General features: G+C 41.0%; 1 protein-coding gene across 1 annotated transcript; it reads left to right on the top strand.

Annotated features, from left to right (window-relative positions):
* The first annotated feature begins 1,296 nt into the window (after positions 1-1,296).
* RBP3 (retinol binding protein 3) lies at positions 1,297-16,460 on the top strand. Its single transcript, XM_041415821.1, has 4 exons — positions 1,297-4,344; positions 11,153-11,343; positions 14,166-14,308; positions 16,132-16,460. Exons 1-4 carry the CDS (start codon positions 1,297-1,299, stop codon positions 16,458-16,460), a joined length of 3,711 nt encoding a protein of 1,236 aa, XP_041271755.1.
* The last annotated feature ends 4,840 nt before the right edge of the window (positions 16,461-21,300 follow it).

Here is a 21,300-nt window from a genome sequence, read left to right as displayed (position 1 = left end):
TTCATGGCAATTCATCTCTGTCTGTTACATTCCGAGTAAGATAAGGTGACTGTTAGCACCTTGTATATAACATCTGTAACAGCCTTTGCACAGTAAGTTGAAAGTTGTGAGTGGCAGGCTTCATTCAGGATGCACACATACGCCAACAGAGTGCATCCAGACAGGCTTAGACAGACCATCTTTAGACTCTCCCCTCCACATGCATTCATATGTAGCAACATTTTGACAGGAGTACAAAAACATGCTCTTCCCAGTTTTCAGAGTCTATTCTTGTGGCTACCTCCAGCAAACAGAGTGGCTGGGGTAGCAATTCATTTCAAACTTGAAGCCAGGAATATGTTCTTGTATATCTTGGGCATGTCATTCTGGAGCTCAGAGCGGGTACAGCCTGCATCCCGCATATTCTGATCCTCTTTCACACTCTTAATACAATAGGGTCTCAAATACATTGTGAGCAGAAGAAAACAACCCCCCCACATTCTATTTTGGTATGTTGAGCCTGAAGTCTATTGGCTGGGAGCTGTCATCAGACATGACCATATGTTACCCAACGGTATTACAAGTAAATCCTAATTGAGTGCAAATTGTGAAGATTAAAGTCATCTCAGATTTAGCTGTATTATGTTGAGGCAAATGTGTTTCAAAGTCCTGTTTAAAATGCTGGCAGTTCTCAGCACAGAAATTAAAAGGCTGTCATTACCTTGGATTTTATGAGCTGTGCTAAATGTCTGGAGTTCCTTGTTTGGAGCCCTTAGTCATAGAATGTATGAACAGTCCTTTGCAGCTCAGATTAAAAAACACCAAAGACAATGTATTGTCAACAACAGTTGAAAGAATATTAAATATTGATACAACTTAGTCACTGAAGAATCTCCTGGTATAAGCTCTTCATAAATAACAGTAAAAGGCAGGATCATTGCAGTTCTAACTGTGGTTAAAATCAGTATTGCATTTAAGCTACCCACTTTCAGGATAAGCCAGGACCAGTTTGCAACAGGCAATGCAATACCTTTTGGAAACAATTCACTGCTAGAAAGATATTCCTTGATGACTGAAGTTCATTACTGTTTCATAAGAGGCCGGTGAAGTAGTAAGGAGCTGAACTTCATCTATTGGTGGACTTTGGATGATGCACTACATTTTAATGAGATTAAAGGTTTAATGCAGATAAAAGATCTGTTCAGTGCACCTGGATTCAACACAGGGATTTCAGTGCGATTCAGAGTCATTGGGGAGCTATGTTCATCTCGATCGATAAGAGCTTCTGACTTCTTTTCTGTTCCATACGAAGACAAAATGATCAGGACACATTTCTTGCTGTTTTCAGCACTGATCATGTGCAGGATACCTGCTGAGGAAATCTTTCAGCCAACTCTAGTGCTGGATATGGCTAAAGTCCTTCTGGACAATTACTGCTATCCTGAAAACCTAGTGGGAATGCAAGAAGCCATTGAACAAGCAATCAAGAGCGGAGAGATCCTGGACATCTCAGATCCAAAAATGCTGGCCAGCGTCTTGACAGCTGGAGTGCAGGGTGCTCTGAATGACCCAAGACTGGTGATTTCCTACGAGCCATTACCACATGCAGCTACCAAACAAGAAGCTGAGGGTTCCCCTACCCGTGAGCAACTCCTGAGTCTTATTGAGCATGTGATCATGTATGACAAGCTGGAGGGCAATGTTGGCTACCTGAGGATTGATTATATCATAGGAGAGGACGTTGTGCAGAAAGTCGGAGCTTTTCTGGTGGACAGGGTCTGGAAGACACTGATAGAGACATCTGCCCTGGTGATAGATCTTCGTTACAGCACTGGGGGACAGATTTCTGGCCTCCCCTTCATCATCTCGTACTTGCATGAACAAGACAAGAGACTGCATGTTGAGACTGTGTACAATCGTCCCTCCAATACCACCACAGAGGTATGGACACTGCCAAAGGTTTTAGGAGAGAGGTATGGCAAAGAAAAGGATGTCATTGTTCTGATCAGCCATCATACAACAGGAGTGGCTGAAGATGTGGCCTACATCCTCAAGCACATGAACAGAGCTATCACTGTTGGAGAGAAGACAGCCGGGGGCTCACTGGACATCCAGAAACTGCGTATTGGTCCTTCCAATTTCTATATGATGGTTCCTGTGTCACGATCTGTGAGCCCCTTGAGTGGGGGTGGACAGAGCTGGGAAGTGAGTGGGGTGATGCCATGTGTGGCTACTGAGGCAGAGCAAGCCTTGCAGAAATCCTTGGATATCCTAGCAGTGCGCAGAGCAGTTCCTGGCACCATTAGCCACCTCAAAAACATATTAAAGGACTATTACAGCTTAGTGGAGAGAGTGCCTGCTCTACTGCGGCACCTTGCCGCCTCTGACTTCTCTTCTGTGCAGTCATCCGAGGACTTGGCCGCCAAACTCAACACTGAGTTGCAGGCCTTATCTGATGACCCCCGCCTGACAGTCCGAGTCATGATGCCAGGTGAAGCTGCTGATCCCCCAGCCGACAAGCCAGTTGGAATGGCAGCTGACTTACCTGACAATGAGCAGCTGCTGCATGCCTTGGTGGATACCGTCTTCAAGGTGTCAGTGTTGCCAGGCAATGTTGGCTACATGCGCTTTGATGAATTTGCAGATGCCTCTGTGCTTGTAAAGCTGGGGCCTTACATTGTACACAAAGTGTGGGAACCCCTTCAAAATACAGAGAACTTGATTATGGACCTACGTTACAACCTTGGAGGCCCTTCCTCCTCTGCTGTGCCTGTGCTACTCTCCTATTTCCAAGACCCCGCTGCTGGTCCTGTCCATCTCTTCACAACTTATGACAGACGCAACAACCGCACCCAGGAGCACAACAGCCAGGCAGAATTGCTGGGCCAGTCCTATGGGGCTAAGCGTGGCATCTACCTGCTCACCAGCCACCACACTGCTACAGCTGCTGAGGAGTTTGCTTACCTCATGCAGTCCCTGGGCCGTGCCACCCTGATTGGTGAGATCACAGCAGGAAGCCTCTCACACACCCGTACCTTCCCTCTGCTGCAGCCCGGGCCGGGAATAACCCGTGGCCTGACTATCACAGTTCCTGTTATCACCTTCATTGACAACCATGGGGAAAGCTGGATGGGTGGAGGAGTTGTACCTGATGCCATAGTGTTGGCTGAGGATGCACTAGAGAAGGCTGAAGAAGTACTAGCCTTCCACAAGAACATGGGAGTACTTCTGGAGGGTACCGGGCAGCTCCTAGAGGCTCACTATGCCATCCCAGAAGTGGCTGCCAAGGCCAGCACTATGCTCAGCACCAAGAGGGCCCAAGGAGGTTATCGATCAGCTATAGACCCTGAGACTTTGGCTTCCCAGCTCACTAGCGACTTGCAGGAGGCCTCTGGAGACCATCGGCTTCACGTCTTCCACAGCCATGTGGAACCAATACCAGAAGAGCAGCTTCCCAATGTGATTCCCAGCCCTGAGGAGCTGAGCTACATCATTGAGGCACTCTTCAAAATTGAGGTATTGCCAGGGAACCTGGGTTACCTTCGCTTTGATATGATGGCTGAAGCAGAAACAGTGAAGGCCATTGGGCCACAGCTGTTGCAGATGGTATGGAACAAGCTGGTGGACACGGATGCCATGATTATTGACATGAGGTACAACACAGGTGGCTACTCCACTGCCATCCCCATACTTTGTTCCTACTTCTTTGACCCTGAGCCTCGGAAACACCTCTACACTGTCTTTGATCGTAGTACCTCCCGCAGCACAGAGGTGTGGACTCTCCCCCAGCTCACTGGCAAGAGATATGGCTCCCTCAAGGACATCTACATCCTAACAAGCCATATGAGTGGTTCAGCAGCTGAAGCTTTCACTCGCTCCATGAAGGATCTGCACCGGGCCACAGTTGTTGGTGAGCCCACAGTTGGTGGATCCCTCTCGGTGGGCATTTATCGTGTTGGTAACAGTTCCCTATATGCCTCCATCCCCAGCCAAGTGGTGCTCAGCCCAGTCACTGGAAAAGTATGGAGTGTGTCTGGGGTGGAGCCGCACATCACCATCCAGGCCAGTGAAGCCATGGCTGTAGCTCAGCACATTGCCAACCTGCGTGCCCAGGTGCCACAGATACTGCAAACTGTAGGCAAGCTTGTGGCAGATAATTATGCCTTTGCGGACATTGGGACTGTTATAGCGTCCAACCTCACAAAGAACATCAGCAAAGACAATTATAAAAGGATCAATACAGAGGAAGAACTTGCTGGGAAGGTGACTGCCATCTTACAAGCTCTTTCTGATGATGATCACCTGAAATTACTGTACGTCCCTGAACATGCCAAGGACAGCATCCCAGGGATCATGCCAAAACAGGTACAGTTCTCTCATACTCAGCTATAGAGATGGCAGCTGGAATGGGAGCACTAAGTCGGATACCTTATCTTTTTATCTTTTTTCTAGCCCATACATGACACACACCCAGGTCTACCTGTACCCAAAGGAGAAACCAATGCCTGAGTAGGTTTCGTGGGCTGAGCTGTCTCTGACACTTAGGGTAGTAGCTTTCTCTGACACTTAGGGTAGTAGCTTGTGGAATGAGATGGTATTTCTGGATGCGTAGATTTTGGAAACAACCTTCAGGCTGTGAATCTCAATTGCCATGTACCACAAGCAAAAATGCAGGTCTTCAGAGTTAGAGGGAAGATATCTCATTGTTTCTGTGATCCCTCCTCTGTCAGTGATGCAGCTTTTTCAGCTGTAATTAATTCAGAAACCCTCTGGTTTCAAACCAGGCTGTAATTTGAGGGAAGTTTAGTTGGACTAGAGTAAATGCATACAACTCACTAAATATGTAGCCATGTGCTCTTTGATGGACTTTTCTATATAAAATTGTAGCAGCTGACATCTATTACACCAGAATAACCACCAACTCCTTTGGTAGTGGCAGTAGAAAGTTGTTCTAATTGTATCTCGTGTTCAGCATCAGACAGTTTCCCAGTGACCTAGAAATATTTTGGAAGTATCTGGGTGGAAGTTAGGTGACCCCAGGGAGAAATTGATTTTTAATAATCTACTTTTGCCTTTGCTGTGTGGTTTGCATAACAGTCTGTGCTTTGTTCTGAGCCTGAGTGTTTATACACTGGTCTGCCTTGGCAATCTTTCTTGTTCATTGTTGTGCTGGAGGGAGCTCCCAGGAGCACTTGTTAAAATTCCATCTTCAAATTAAATAGAAGGTTAGGATAACCTGATCCCTTTCTTGGATGGAGTTAGCTGCTTTCTGGCTACTGCACTAGCATGGCTATCAGAGACGTATTTTCTCCTGGGACTCATAAAATTACTTTTGAAGAGAATGCATTTGCCTTTGCAACGAACCAGAGTAGACCAAGTGTCAGGTAACTATTAAATGTTTCCTGGGGGAGGAAATCCATGGACTTCCACACTCTCAAATTTTTGGCATGCATGATTTAAAGTGGCCATGACCTTTGTGGTATTATCACAAATATTAAGGTAAAGGACAAAGTCTAAGCATTGCCAGGGATGGATTTTTTTTTCAAGTTTGTTAATCAAGAGATGCTGGCCTCATTCTTGCCTCTAAGATTAAATGGAAATAATTAATTAAAGCAGTTTTCTATTCTAACACTCTCCCTCCTAACTTGGTTGTGTGAAGTAAAGTTCACTCTAAAGATATTTCAATGCTTTTGACTAAAGTCAAAGCAGAGTTCCATGCTCAGTTATTATCAACACAGAGTAGCGACACATCATAATTTCTCCTCATTCTACAGAATGGAAAAATCTTGCAAATAAGTCACTGTGTTCACTGAAGGTTGTTAATGAATACTGTTGGTGCTTTTTACTTGTTTAGATCTTACTTTATTCAGACCATAAACATCAAGAACATGACACAGAGGACAAGTATCTTATTTGTCACATGACATAAAATTCTGATCCTGATAGATCTAGTGAAGAAATGCCAATATGTTATCCAATGTCTCCGTTTTACCATAGTTCTTTGTCAAGCAAAATGATTGGAAGAGGTCAGGGACACATCCATAAGAAGGAAATCACATCAGTGTGGATGAAAATTAGGAAAATGTGAGTTTTCTCCAAGGTGAAATAATGTATAAAGAGCAGAGAATCTTATGAGACTAAAATGGTTTCCAGAGGCAGAAGCAATCCCTCATATTGCTGGAGGAAATCATGAGTCAGACAAGAGAGCATTGAGATGTTAACAAAGACACTGAAGTCATTAAAGGATTTTCCTTGAGATGGGGTAAAAGAAAATTCACCCATTCCACAGAGCCCTGTGCAGCAAGAGTACCTTCATCTCCTGTTTTGTTTTTAAGAGGGATGCTTTCTGTGGAAGATTTCAGTATACCCCAGAGAGCAAATACCTTTAGAGTACAGTGAAGCGTATATGATGGCACTACCTGTGTTTGTAAATTTAAAAAAAAATTAAAATTCAGCAGCCAGATACATGGAAATAGTGGCTCTCTTGATCTATATCACATTATTCCTTAAAAACTAAGAGATAGTTCTTCTCTTGTGCTACCTATCTTCCAAGGCACCCTCTCCCTTGACAGTAGAATTTTACTGTTAATGACCTTGATGGTGAAGCAGATCCAACACAAGTAACTGAAAGTGATGATGAATAACTACAGAAAGGATGGGATGGGACATAAGAGACAGACAAGTGAAATGCATGCAGACCTTTGCGTCTGCTGCACTAGAACAGCTGCTGAAGCATAGTACAGAGGAATGAATATGTCTCCTCTAAGCAGCAGCAAGGTCACTGCTAGTCAGAGCTGTCAGCTGCATAAATGCCACTTTGCAAAGTCAGACTTCTTTGAGGCAAATTTTCTGTATATGTTTTGTGATCCAGAAAATAACATTTTGCTTATAAGGCACAGCTCTGTAAATGTACTGACCTGCAGTTTAATAATCCCTGCTTCTTATTCTTCTGTCTCTCTTTCCCTTTATAGTCAAACGCTCCTCTACAAACTGAAACATTTGTGTTTGTGATGTCTACCTATGGAAGAACTGCTGCCTGATTTTGGCGTAAGGGTTATGTCCATTTTAAGTGATAGGAGTCTCCCTGAGTAATTATTTTGGCCCCTTCTTAAATGACCAAATACTTTTAGTGCAGTCTTTACACATAAGAGAATTTTTGTAATGACAGTTTAGATAAGCAGCTGAAAATTACGATCAGAATAAAAGGCAAAAACTAATCCTTTGTAAAGAGAGATTTTTCTTGCATTTCAAGTCCTTCTGTTTCCAGATGAATAATATGTATATATAAGAGAGTATAGAACTTGCTGAAGAGGGCAACAGTTGGAGATATTTCACGAGAAAGAAGTACAGTTTGTTCAGTATCCCTTCATTAAAGACTGGAATCAAAATGGTCAGCCTCCAAGTGTCAAGGTAAATAGTCAGATTCCTACATTATTGCTAACAAGCGGAAAAACAATTGCTGTAGGCCCATATGATATTGATTCATATCAACATAACCACAGTAAAGTCAGTGGTACTATGCAAGTTTATGCAATAGAAAAATGTCTCATGTTTAACTCTGATTGGCTCTTCACCTTTTCAATCTTTGCTTGCTTGTTTCTGGGGTGATAGTAGTCCACTGCACAATTCTGGGAGAAAAGTAGCTGTTTAGGGGGAGTTCTATAAAAATGTAAATGGGTTCTTCAGAGTTCAGAACCTGAGCACAAGTCAATAGGGTCAAGCTGTTGCAGTAAATACCCATCATCATCAAACTGGAATGGATAAGGAAGAATATAATCAGGAAGACATGAAATCTTCTGCTACATTTAGCTCTAAAGAAAATTCATCTAGAGTATAATACGCAAAGTTTTGGGCAATGGTTTTCTGGAAAGATGTGGCTCAAGTATGGAGACAGCAGAAAAGAGAGATAGGAGTAAAGAAAATACTGAATAAAAGTAGCCTTCCAAAAGTTTAAAATATTTGAGTTGTTTATTCCAGAGAGAAGAAAACCGAGAGGAGACATGAAAACAGTCTTCAGATACGTAAGAGACTGTTTCAAATATGAAAAGGATAATCTCTTCCTTTGCCCATAGTAAATAGGCCAAGTAATGCATTTAAACAGTACAAAGTAGTGAACTTCGACTGTTTACACCAGATCTTAAAAACATCTTTCTAATAGTAAGGCTGGTGACGTACTAGGGTGGATTGCCTGGAAATCAGCCAGTAAAATGTGTGTTGTTAAGAGCAAGTGAGAACGAGCTGTCAGGGCTATAGCTGATCCTGCTCAGTCCTTGAGCTGGGGGCCTGATGAACAGCTCCATTCCAGCCTGTGAGGGTACACGAGGAACCCAAATGTTCTGAGAAAAGTGCAACCCTGCCACTCAGCCCTCAAGATCTCACGGCTCTTAAACTAATCTCAGGGTTTGCAGTGGCATTGCAAGGGTGTTTGCTGGTAATATTTTAACAGCCAGCAGTTGACAGCACTAGCTAGCATCCTTAATGGAAATCAGAGTTATCTTACAATGGTCAGCACAAAAATAGCTATGAAAAAACAGGTTCCATCGAAATAGACAAAACAAAGGAGAGATGAAAAGAGAGAAAAGAGGGAAGAGAGGCATGTTTAGAAAAGCAGTTTGACCATGGCTGGGGTTTGTGTCAGAATCAGGGGTCAAACTCCATGCACAAGTCCTAGGGCAGCATTCTAAGGTCCTATTTTGTGTGACATCATGTGTTTTACTTACACCACTCACCTGTGAAAGGAGCCTTCAGAATAGGAGTGCAGACCCTTACATAGTTAATGAAAAAACATTTTTCCTTGGCTTAAAGTGGAGTTAGCTTGGAGGTCCTTTAGTGTAGCCACATTGCTTATAGTGTGCACCTGAGGGTTTATATTTAACAACAACTCATTTGTATGTAAACACTGTCTGACTGAGCAGCAGACCTTAATTTCAGCTGCATCCTGTCCCAGCTTGTCCTTGGCCAACAAACAGAGCCCTGCCTTCCAAAGGAGAGCATGTGGATCCTTCCTGAAGCCTGACTTAGGTACCCACAGCATGTGGCCCATGTGCCAGTGTCAAGAACCTGCAGTTTTGCAGGGCAGTAACTCTCTAATATCAGTCACTGGCTCCTCACCTCTTTTGCTGAAAGGTTCAGACACTTTCCCTGGCACCCCAAAATTACATTCTGAGTGCTTTTCTTCTGATTTCCAGTCTTAGAACTTTTAGAATAGATACATTTTCATACCTTTTCTTGCAGCCATGAGGAACTTTCATTTAGATTCTTGCACATTTATTTCACCCCATGAGTCCTGGGATGAGCAACCTTCCCACCTTGAAATTTATAATGAATTTTCAAGATTTATCAAAACTGAAGTCCTTGTGGAACAAAAATGTGATGCATCACAGTAAAAGAACAAGTCGAGAAAAAATTTATCAGACAGTTATTACTCTTAATATTATATTACTCTTATATTATTACTCATATTATACTCATGTTTATGGGTATGCATTTAGCAGTTATCACTGGAGATAAGACATTTATGTGTTCATTTAAAATATCATTAGTAAGTGGCTGAGATTAACAGATCAGTTTTATTTGTAGGTGGTACTAATAAGTGATGTTTTTTATTTTCCTCCTGGGAGGGACCAGTACCTCTGAACTAGAAATAAGTTCTGCCAGAACAATCAATGCATGCTGGACATATTTTCCAAAACTTTGATTAGTTAATCAAAGTACAGTGGGCAGATCAAGTACCATTGTCACTGGGAAGTGAATTGAAAATGACAAACTCAGCAGTGCTGGACTGATGTGTTTATGGTCCAGACACAATGGTTATTTTCACAAGGTATAGTGATAAAGAAAAGTATAGAAAAGAGTTTGCTCTTATCAGGTGAACAGCTACATCAGGTCAATAAAAAACCCAGCAGGGCTTTTAAATTAATGATTGAAATTTTGATAATTTTGGCATACATCAGGGACTGAATGATGAAGTATCATGTGGTAGGTAATCTTCCCCCTAGGTAACCTCAAGCAGGGTCTAACACGTTCACACACCTTGGAAAAAACTCTTTCTGCTGTGGCAGACCTGCTTCTGGCAGGAGCACAGCTCCAGGCCAGAGCACTATATAGAGGTCAGGAGATTACTTGACTTCTCCGTAGTTGCAGAAAGCCCAAGTGCCTGCCCAATTCTTGGCATGTTGTAGACTGGGAGAGCACCTCTAGCACATGGCTCACTGCTGACTGCTTTTTCTTTTGAGTGTGAAAGCATGGATTGTCTGGGGATGAGCTATGGCAGAGGGCAACTGATTGAAAAGAAGGTATAACACTATTTTCACAGCAATCCTGAGGACAAAAGACCAAATAGCTGAAGGTCATATAAGTTGTATGTATTCTAAATTCTTATCTTGAGCTGAAGGAGACTATTCCATTTTCAGATACTGTGTACAAAAGAGAAGTTTAGCAACAGGAGCTGGCTATGTCTCAATGCATACAGGGGTTACTAGGAGAACTGTATTATTTGGCTGCACGTTGCTACTAAAAAATGTCTGCTCCTTAATAACATAAGCTAAGCAAAATTAAATAAATCGCTACCTAACACGTGAGGCTCCAGGCACATGGCCACCACATAAGAGATTTAGCATATCTACTGCATGAGTATCCTAGCACATGCCCAACACATCAGGCTCCTCACTCTGACAGGGACTGGGTCATTAAGAGGGGCAGGGGCCACTGGAACCTGCAGCCAGCAGCTGTTTGTCCAATGGGGCCAGTCAAGAGATTGTGAAAGTCCCAGGTGCTTTGTTTAAAAACAACTCCTGAAGGCAGCATGTGGGCTTGGGTGGCAGGCCTGGGATCTATGCTGCAGGCTGGGACAGTTCTTGTAGCCTCTTTTCTTCAAGGAAATTCTTGTATTTTTGGAAAACGAACTGAGCTCTGGGAAATAGGTGCCTGATCCGAATTCTGGGTTATTTATGTACCTTATACTGCGCAAAAATTCATCAGGCAATGCTAATCTATGTTTAGTGTGCAAAAATATTGTAAAATTTATATTACAAAATATTGTAAAATGTATTATGTTTTTCAAACTTGGTCACATTCCTCACACATATCCCACCTGGATTAAACACGACACACATAATTTTGTGTCAAGCTAGTGCCAGCAAATGATTTGTTTTGTTTTTCCATACTCTTTCAGATCCCTCCACCAGAAGTATTTGAAGATTTGATTAAATTTTCATTCCACACAAACGTATTTGAAAACAACATCGGCTATCTGAGATTTGATATGTTTGGAGACAGTGAACTCCTAACCCAGGTGTCCGACCTAATGATAGAGCATGTTTGGAAGAAGATTGTTCACACAGATGCATTAATCATAGACATGAGGTAAACCTTTGAATGGCAAATAACCAAAGCTCTTTCAAAGCAGCATTTTATTTGTAACAGTGAATTAGCTTTACATGGCTTGCTGTCCTGTTTACAGGCTAGCATTTCTAGGATTAAATGAGAAAAGGAAAACAGCCAAGGAAAATAATAACAGTCTGGAAGTATATCTCAAGATAAATTGTATTATCACTTGAGATGTTTAGGATTAAATAGGCAAATTTAGGGAATAGTTTGCAGAATGCAATTCTGGATGTTACATGTGTTTTATTTCTCTTATTTCTTTCTAATCTAACTTTCCATGTGCCACATATGTATATAAATAAATCTTTGACTTCATGTAGTGGCCAAGCGATTCAACAGTCAAAAGGACAGACCATGTTTAAGGCTGTGTTACAACACTTAATTTGCCATATCTGCCGTGCTAAATAATTCTGGACAATCAGGTCTGTCCAGAACGGGCCCTGTGCACAGAGGAACTCGGAGGTCCTGTAGCACTCCTGGGCCCTGCTGCACCAAGATGCAGCATCGTACACCTGCTCCCTGCTTGGAATTCTGCTGGACACTCCAGCATGTCAACACTGCTCCAAATCCTATGAGCCATAAGACATCATCCATTTGCCACCAGCTATCAAAGCAGATTAATATAAAAATGTACATTTCCTACACAATATTTAGGGAAGTCATTCCCTTGTTGTGGCCCAGAGCTAATGTGTGTGAGCCCAGAACATTACAAATATAAAGCAAAGAGGGACTTTGTAAGAATTTGGTTTTAATGTTAGAACCACTTGCATCTATTGTTATCATGGGGCTTTTAATATTTGGTAGTTTTCTTAATATTCTTGTGGTATTTTCAGCATAGGGTGGAAAATTTGAGCACAGTGATGAGAGCAGAGATAGAGATCTCACTGTGTGAGCACAGAAAAGGCAAGGCAGAAACCAACATAACACACCCATGACTAAATTTGAATTCAACAAAAGCATCGCCAGCCTCCAGTAGACTTGAGACAGGATTGGGACTTTCCTCTTTCTTGCCCCAGTTTTCTCCCAAACTAAAAATTTCAGGGCTGGGGGCACTGAAACAGCAAAGATTAAATCACATCTCAGGTACCAAATAGCATCATTATAGCTCTTTTCATGTGTTGTTTGGTTTTCGTTTATTCTTTTTATATTTAATGTATTTTCAGTCCTTTGAATGCACATAAAAGACCCAGTCTCTGAAGGCATATAAAAGAGAGCTCCAAACAAACCTTCTGAAATTCTCTGTTGGCAATCTCATAGTTTTAAGATTGATTATTTAAATTTTGCATGGGATTAACTGTAATCAATAATGTTTCTCATTTTACAAGTTGTCCTCCCTGAAACAGCTGGGTCACTCATGAACTTCATATTTGGATAATTTCAATTTTGCATGGGGTTAGCCATAATGCATAATGCCTCTCACCTTAAGAGCTCCCCTTCACAGAACAGCTGTGCCAGTCATGAACTTCATAATTTTAACTCTCACAGCATCGATAGGAGACACTGATAAACAAAAAGGCCTTCTTAAGTTCACATAAGACATCTGTAAGAAGCAGTACAAGCACCCAAGAGCTAAGTTAAAACTCCGGCACCTGCTCAGTCATTATTACTGACTAATAAATAAAATAATAAACTGACACTGCAGTTTCACTATCTACAAGAGAGTCCTGGGAAGAGCGTTCCAGCATTGCCCTGCGTGCCACCACCCTCAGCCCTGGTGGCACCTGTGTGAGCGGGGCTCTGATGGCTGGGCTGGCTCTGGCTGGGCAGCAGCAGCATCACCCCCAGCAGCCCTGCACGGCCAGGGACACGATGGAGATGGCTGCTTAACTGCTAGCCAGTCACACTGTCCGCCAGACTGCTCCCAAATGCTGAGGAATAAAGATTTCACTCTTCGGGACAGAGGCCTCCTGGATTGCCAGATCCTTTTCTGGAGGTGAAAAGTCTTAGCCATAGAATGAACTGAAGAAACTCATTTTCCACAAAGTTTTTGCTGGAATGCCTGTGTTGGGTATTCCTAAAATCACCTACAGGAAGGTACTGAATCCATGCTATCAATAAGTACAAACATTTCTAGAGCTGTAAGTGCTCTAGTATTAGTGAAAAGTGACAGGCAAAACATTTTGGTAGTTAATTGTGTGTATTCATAGCACAGCTCTTCTGTGCTATGTTTTCCAAAGACAGGCTCTTCAGTAAAATTAATCTTCAGAGACTGCTAGGGAATTAAACTGCAACCAAAATTTTCAATTATGAGTATGCTAAATGAAGCAACAAACACAATCTTTAGGCACAAAAAAAAAATTACCTCATTAAAACCTCAATTTTGTTTTCTCATTTTGTGTAGCAAAAAATAAGAATACAACAGTTCTACAAACATATCTTGCTTTAATTGGAATCTACTTTTATGTATTAGGGTTTAGGTATTCACTCCTTGCTGCCTATGTCAAGAACAGCATGGGTTACTCAGCGGAGAATAACAAGAATCTGATGTTTTTCTGCAGATCCAGAGTCTTTGCTTACTTTCTGATTTTTTTTCTAGGTAACATGGAGGAAAAAAAGAGACTTTTAAGTTTTGTGTTTGCTTTGGAAGTTAGTTGTGGGCACTAACACTCCAACACTCTTAAACAGGACTTGGTTTATCTGATAGGCATGCAAATGCTGATAGGGGAGAATGAATATAAATATATCAAAATGTAGCCATAAGCCTTTTCAGCACTGATGTTAAGGAACAAAGCTTGGAAGGGAGATTTATTGCCTGACACAAATTTTCACTTTTTTCCTTAATACTTTTAATATTTTAAAAGGTACAATATTGGAGGCTCCACTTCACCCATAGCAATCCTATGCTCATATTTCTTTGATGAAGGACACCCAACTCTCTTGGACAAAGTTTATGACAGACCCAGTGACTCAGTAAAGGAGATATGGACCCAGCCACAGCTCAAAGGTAAATGACAATTTCTTTTCAGCGTAGCTTTTCATTTCAGATGTCTCTTGTCATTTTAAAGTGAGCCATTAAATCCTGTAATTCGGTTGGTGAAAGCACCTGCCATGATCAGCTCAAGCTGTGTAGAGAATGTAGAAACAAAAAATGTGCATTTCAGCCATGACACTCAATGCCATCTACAAACAAACAGTTTATCACTCCTATAAATGGAGTATGTAGGGCACATAGGTCTGTAAATTGGTCCCTAGAAGTTTAGCCAAATACTGTGTACAGCAGCTGTAACTTGTTACTTTAAAAACTGCCAAAATTAAAAATGAATCCAGTGTTGCCTGGACCTCTAGTAAGGTCTCTTCAACACTTCCATACAGTTTTATATGTTGTTCCCTACTACCTACCTGTGTCAGCCTCTACATCAGTAGATGAAAACACCATAATACCCCAGTTTGTCCAGACAAGAGAAAGAAAAACACTCAATTTTGTACATCTGGGTGAGTCTGAAGCATTTGGCAATGAGTCACACACATCCCACACACACCCTGCCCCAGTTTGTGGAAGCTGAAAGGACGCTGCAGCACGCAGAAACAGAGCTCTTCAGTGTTCATAGACTGCAGTTAGAGTGCTAAGAAGCCTTAAACATAGGGTTTAATTATTTTCCTCTCTTAAGCTAAGACAGTAGCAAAAAAAGTTAATGGTATCTGCAGTTGTTGGTCTGGATCATGCTGAAATGGTTAAATTTTGTCCCACTCTGCAGGGTCCATCTATTTTCCCAGGCAGTCAGAGGTGGGTTGTGCTTAGGGGTATGATTTCTACGGACACACTCCAGTTCCCATCAAAGAGAACAGGCAGACTCATATTAACTTCAAAGGACCTCGATCTGGTCCTGTATTATATATATATCTACTGTGAAAAGAGTATTTTAATGGTTATTATGTTTATAGTGAAATGAGAAGACAAACGATGGTGTGAAAATTAATTACCGTGCTATTGGACCCCTCTCTTAGAATTTAGCATGAGAATTATATGTCATACTATTACTTACTCATAAACTGACATTTTTAGAGCAGTTTACTTTTCAAGTTATCAAGTCTTAGTTATTAGCAACTGGTCATTTTTTCAAAGAAACTAAACTATCAAAATTATCTAGCATGTTCAGATATATTGAAAATAAGGTTCAAAGCCCTTCCTATTCCTGTCAGCTGTTTTATGTAAGATAATGAGATACTTGGCTCAGATCCTAATAATAAAGGGGTATTTGTTGAAGGGTTTGGGACAAAGGTCATGTATAGAATCCATTTACAAACTATAAAAAAGCTGTGGGAAACCACTGTAACTGTAATTTCATAAAATAATGCCTGCACAGTTGCAGGCCCAGCTCTATGACAGTCACGTTCCTAGAGCAGGCATGAGGGTGAAACTGAAGGTGCTTCTGGATGAGTTTTGACTACTCTTGCTGCAATGGTGAAAAATGCCATTTTTCTCACTTGTCTGTTCCACTACCCTGATGAGATCTGGAGCTCCTGGAAAAGTCAAAGCCACAGAAGAGCTAACAGCAGTAATCATGAGCTCCTCGTGGAGCTCATAAACAGAAGCTGATGGCACAAGAGCACCACACAGGGAGACAGCCTTTTTTTACAGCATATCGTCTGGGCTAGTGTTGAAAGTACTTTAATAATAGCATAGGCACAAAGTAAATTTCCAAACTTCTTGGGTTGTTAATAGCAGGTAGGAAGCAAAGCCTCTATCTTGGCTTCTCTTTGCTCTATTATACAAATAAAAAATTAAAAAATTTATTCATTTCTGATGGGTTTTTTCCTACCTTACAGGGGAGAGGTACGGCTCTCAGAAGGGGCTGGTAATCCTTACCAGTGCTGTGACAGCTGGGGCTGCTGAAGAGTTTGTATACATCATGAAGAGACTGAGCAGAGCTCTCATCATTGGGGAGCAGACCAGTGGTGGCTGCCATTCCCCACAGACCTATCAGGTAGATGAAACCAACTTCTACATCGTCATCCCCACCTCCAGATCAGTCATCTCTGCAGAGAGCGCCTCTTGGGAAGGGAAAGGAGTCCCTCCTCACATAGAAACACCAGCTGAAACCGCACTCTCCAAAGCAAAGGAGATGCTCAGTGCTCACCTGCACAGCTCTAGATAGCCCAGTGGAGGAACACATCCCTGGTTCTTACGACAAGAAAGCTAGCTACCCAAATGTAAACCCTAGAAAGAAGTGGGAGCTTCATTTCAATCTCTGTGGTCAGTGATTGGGTCCCTGTACGTAGCTCAACGTGACTCCTTTCCAACATGCTGGCATTTTCCCCATTCTGTGGAACCCAGCTCTTTCTGTGCGTGGTTGAAATACTTCAATAATTCACTGGGGTTTCTGGATTCCTCTCCTGTAATCAAACATAAATGTTCAGTGTGTAAGTTTTTTGAAGTGTAGCTACCAATCACAGATCTTTTGTCCCATAGAAAATCCCAGTTGTCAGTATTGAAAGTATGTCAACAACTTTACAGACAGAAAAGGCTCTTCTTCTTTGGAAATAGTGTATATTCCTATTTATGCATATTTAAAAATTAGCAGTAGTTGGAAGAGTCTGTTTTCCAAGAACCAAATTAAGTCTCTTCTCCATGTCATCATTAAATGTACCAAAAATAACCATTCCCAGTCTGTCAGGGTTGCTGAGACTCCTGGTATTGGAAAGGAACATGCCTGCTCCTCTCAGTGTCTGTCAGAGGGGAGGATGAGCAGGACAAAGGCAGTACACTGACTCTTCTACCCAGGGCCCAGATCAACTGACTCAAGGAAAAGAAACATATCTTTTTTTACTTAAGGCCAAAATTATTTTGCTCTGTCCTGCTCCAAAGACAAAAAAAAAAAAAAAAAAAAAAAAAAAAAAAAAAAAAGCTGAAAAATATTGTTTGCACCCTGCTGTCAAGCTACATATGAAGTGGTAGTGTATTCCAGGATAACTCACAGAGATATTGACATGAGCTTAATGCACAACATTCCTTGTCTTTCCTACAATTCTTAGTTAAACATATATCTTTGTAATTGTTTAGAAATATGTGTAACTTTAATCTAGATCTCAGATTTTCTCATCTCTACAAAATGCCTGCTGTAAGATAATTAGGGAAATGGTCCCCCAAAATTCAGTTACAGCAGTTACACATTGGTGTTCATTTGCTCATTTGTAAGTTCCTGCCATTTTTTTTTTTATAAATTGTGTTAAATGTTGAGTTTTTACAGGAAGAAAATTTTAAGAACTAAATAGATTTTCCATCTTTTTTTATTATTTGTCTTATCAACTACATTCAGTGTGATCACTAACCTGAACTCTTTTGAGACATTTTCATGTTGTGATTTTTATGAGCTAGCTTGTTGTTAAACTTCTCAGTGTTGTGGAAAATGCTTTAATTAATTAAATCCCCATACAGAATTTCATGTAAAGTGATATATGTATGAAGAATATTAAATACTCTTAATGTGTAAAAATAAAAACTGAGTAGTCAATGAATGAGTAAACAACATCAGTGTATGTTTTCTAATGTCTTTTAAGCCTGTTTAATATCTCAATGATCCAGATAAACTCCTTTGTTTCCCCAAAAACAATCAGTTGTGCTGTCATGTACAAAAAATGTTAATTGTTAAGCCAAATATTTAGAAACTTTAGCCAACCATTCAAGGACAAAAAGCTATACCATATGGGCACAAATAGCAAAAAATTCTTCTCAGAGAAATATGGGAAATACATATGTGTAATAAATATGTCTAGAAATTGGAATCCAGTTGGAAAAACAAATAAGATGCAATTGCTGATGAGTCCATTTTAAATCAATGATGCTGTTAATTCACTAAAGTGATTGATTTCAATGAAAAGCTATTGTGCAACCTTGAGAAATTTTATTACTTGACAAAATATTATTTGCTGTTTCATAGTACTGGCTAATTAATATTGAAACTGCCAGGCTTAACAAAGGCCGGTGTGTTAAAAGCAATTTTTCCTGTCTTCACAAACTGCTGTGTCACAGTTATGTTCGTCTCAATGAGTTTAGACCTCACAGAACTGCAGTCAGTAATTGTGTAGAAAATTACACTGCATTGAAAGGTCTGAAAATCACAAAAGCACAAATGCAAATTAGTTACGCAAAGTCCATGGTTTGTGGTTTAAATGAGAAAGTTAGAAGGTTTTTAGGGAGAGGCAAGCAATTTCAGAAGTGCTCTTCCAGAACACAACAGGAACATGATGAAACTGCAACCCTTCTTTCATCTGGTTCCAGAGCTGACATGTACATTCTGCAGTTTATAGCACCATTTTCTTATCATCCCACCTAGAATAATTTACCAAATTTTAATCCTAATCATGTTCCTTTTAAAGGCAGGAAGAAAGGAGTTATCCTATCAGACTACCTAGCAGTATCATCTTTCTCCTGCCAGCATTCATAGAACTCTAACCAAGAAACGACAGCCAGCTTCTATTTCTTTTGTGCTGCCTTAGTCCAGTGATTTCCAAACTGCACCCGGTGGGATCTCATCCAGCTGAGATTCTCACCTCAGATGCATCTGCAGAGGGCTTCGACCCCAGACCTTGGCAAACTGTATACTGAGGGGATGCCTGGTCAGGTCACAGTGGGAACTGTGGGTTCTTGAGAGCCAGTATGCTCATAGAGCTACCCTATATTTGGTCAAGTTTCTGGCTCTTGTTCTCAGTTGGTTCAGGACTTTTTCCATGTTCCAAGTTCACATTCAAGATTGGACCTTTACCCCTACACCTGGCTGCATTTGCCCTGCCCACGCGTCTTTGGTCCTCGTCTCTGTAACCTGTGTTCTCCACGTTTGTTATTTTCATTATTAAAGTTTTTCATTTTCTAGGCTAGACCATTGTCCCCACTCCTCATTTTGCCAGCTCCCTCCAGCCAAGCTGAGCAAGGGGATCAGAGCAAGCTCTAAGCTGTGATAGTGCCCTGTAGATCCAAGGAAGTGTACAGACTGCCTTGATTAGTGAAAAATTATCACACAAAAAACAAGCAAATATATATTTCTCAAAAGCACATCTGAATGTCATTTTGATGGAAAAACACATCTTCATCAGAAAAATTCAGGGATCAATGATCAGTGAGTGAACAAATATCACAATCTGGCATTTCCTGTCGGTAAACTCATTATCCATTGCAGAAACACAGCCTGCACAGCTAAGCTTGACAGCACTGTGTTGTGTCCTTTTTCACTGATCCAGAAACACATGTCATGAGAAACAGTTGTTTGATCAAAATGAACAGTTAGTTGCTAGCAAAGACAGGAAAAGAACCAGTCGGCTCACTGAAAATTGTCTCCTCTTGTTTAAAAAAAAAAAAAAATTTCCCCCTTCCCTAGAATTTCTATTTGAATAAAAGACAGAGATCCCTGCTGTAAAATCACAGTATTTCACAGGCACAGAATGCAGTCCTTCATTTCTTCCCAAACACCCTGTTATAGTGGAGTGCTTTCCTTCCAGCAGGATTTCATCTGCACCAATTTAAATTTTCAGACTTCTAGACTTAAGAGGAAATAAGCTTCCAGCATGACTCAATTATAGGAAGTTTGTTTTTCTTTGTCTCGTTAGGCTTCCTTCTGCCTGTTCAATATTTGGTTCAGTCAGCTTTAATATGAGTATTTCCATTTAAAGAAATAAAATCTCCAAAAATTTTGGATAAGTCCTCTGGTTTATGTAACCCAGTTTAGATGAGACACTCAGTTAAATCTGAGACACATAAAAGACTTTCACTGTGCCTGCACAAAGAGCTGGTTTTATACACAGGGAATCAAGTTCTGGTTTTGTTGGTATCTGTGTGGTTTTCCACTGATACCAGCACAGATGCAGCAGGCAACAAGATGTCATATTGTTTGACTGGATGATTTGCTATGTGTCTAAATAAATCTTAGTTCACAAACCCCTTTACGTCACAATAAGAAACAATTTGTTAATGTAATCTTTATGCTGATGGCCACCTACAAAATAACAAGGACGGCACTGCACACGCTGCCTGCTGTGTGATTTCCATGTTGCAAGAGGGAAATCCTCAATCTTTACAGACCAGGACTACAGTGCACTGCCCCTGAGCTGGAGGAGGTGAGCAAAGTACCAGAAATCAAGCTTATTAAAAACCTCTCCTCATTTTTGCATTTTGAACCAGCTGCATCTCCTATCTCTCTCTCTCTGTGCACAGAAGGCATTTCTACATTGCTTGGCATCACAGTATACAAACTGCTGTGGCTGAGATATGCCCACAAGGAAACTGGGTAAGAGTTCTTACCTTTTCTTTTTTCCCAAAGAAAACAACTCCATGACATAAAGGGGAGCTATTTCATTTCTCCCTGTAACCCTGCTGCCTGCTTAAGCCTCATAGCATAAGCAAAGTGAAGAAGTTGGTTTATTGGTGAGAACTCTCCGGCTGTAAGTCTATCACACTATTTGAAGAGTTTTGAGACTCAGCATCTGTTTTTCAGCAGTTGATTTTTTACACTTTGTCCAACACAAAATCAGTGAAACCACATGACCAGTAAGATTTGGTACTGTTTCACTCTGATCTAAATTACACACCAGGTGTAGTGCACTGGAAAAACAGGCATTTGGAGCAGGGCAATGTTGAAGTGATGTGCCAAAATAATACTGGGGAGCATTATACAGCTAGTCCTGTCTTTTTCCAGGAGAAATCTGAAGCTAGGTTTCTAATCATAAAACTGTTAAGAAAACATGGCATCTTTCACTACGTACAGAAAAGAACATTTTGCAGTAATGGTACCAAAAAATCTTTAGTCTTATTTATACTGGGACAGACTGATCTTAAAGTAATTAATATAAATCAGGAGTAGCAACATGGAATTATTCTGGATTTTCACTGGAATAAATGAGATCACAATCTGGCCTAAACTACTAATGGGAAATATAACCCTGACCACATATGAATGCAGTTACACCAGAGTCCTTCATTACACTTTATGGACACTGACTTCACAG

This window comes from Onychostruthus taczanowskii, unplaced genomic scaffold (assembly GCF_017590055.1).
Source record: "Onychostruthus taczanowskii isolate IOZ18803 unplaced genomic scaffold, ASM1759005v1 scaffold5, whole genome shotgun sequence".
Classification (NCBI taxonomy): Eukaryota; Metazoa; Chordata; class Aves; order Passeriformes; family Passeridae; genus Onychostruthus; species Onychostruthus taczanowskii.
The sequence above is the reverse complement of the archived record's forward strand: the minus strand, read 5'-3'. Positions and strand labels throughout refer to the sequence as shown.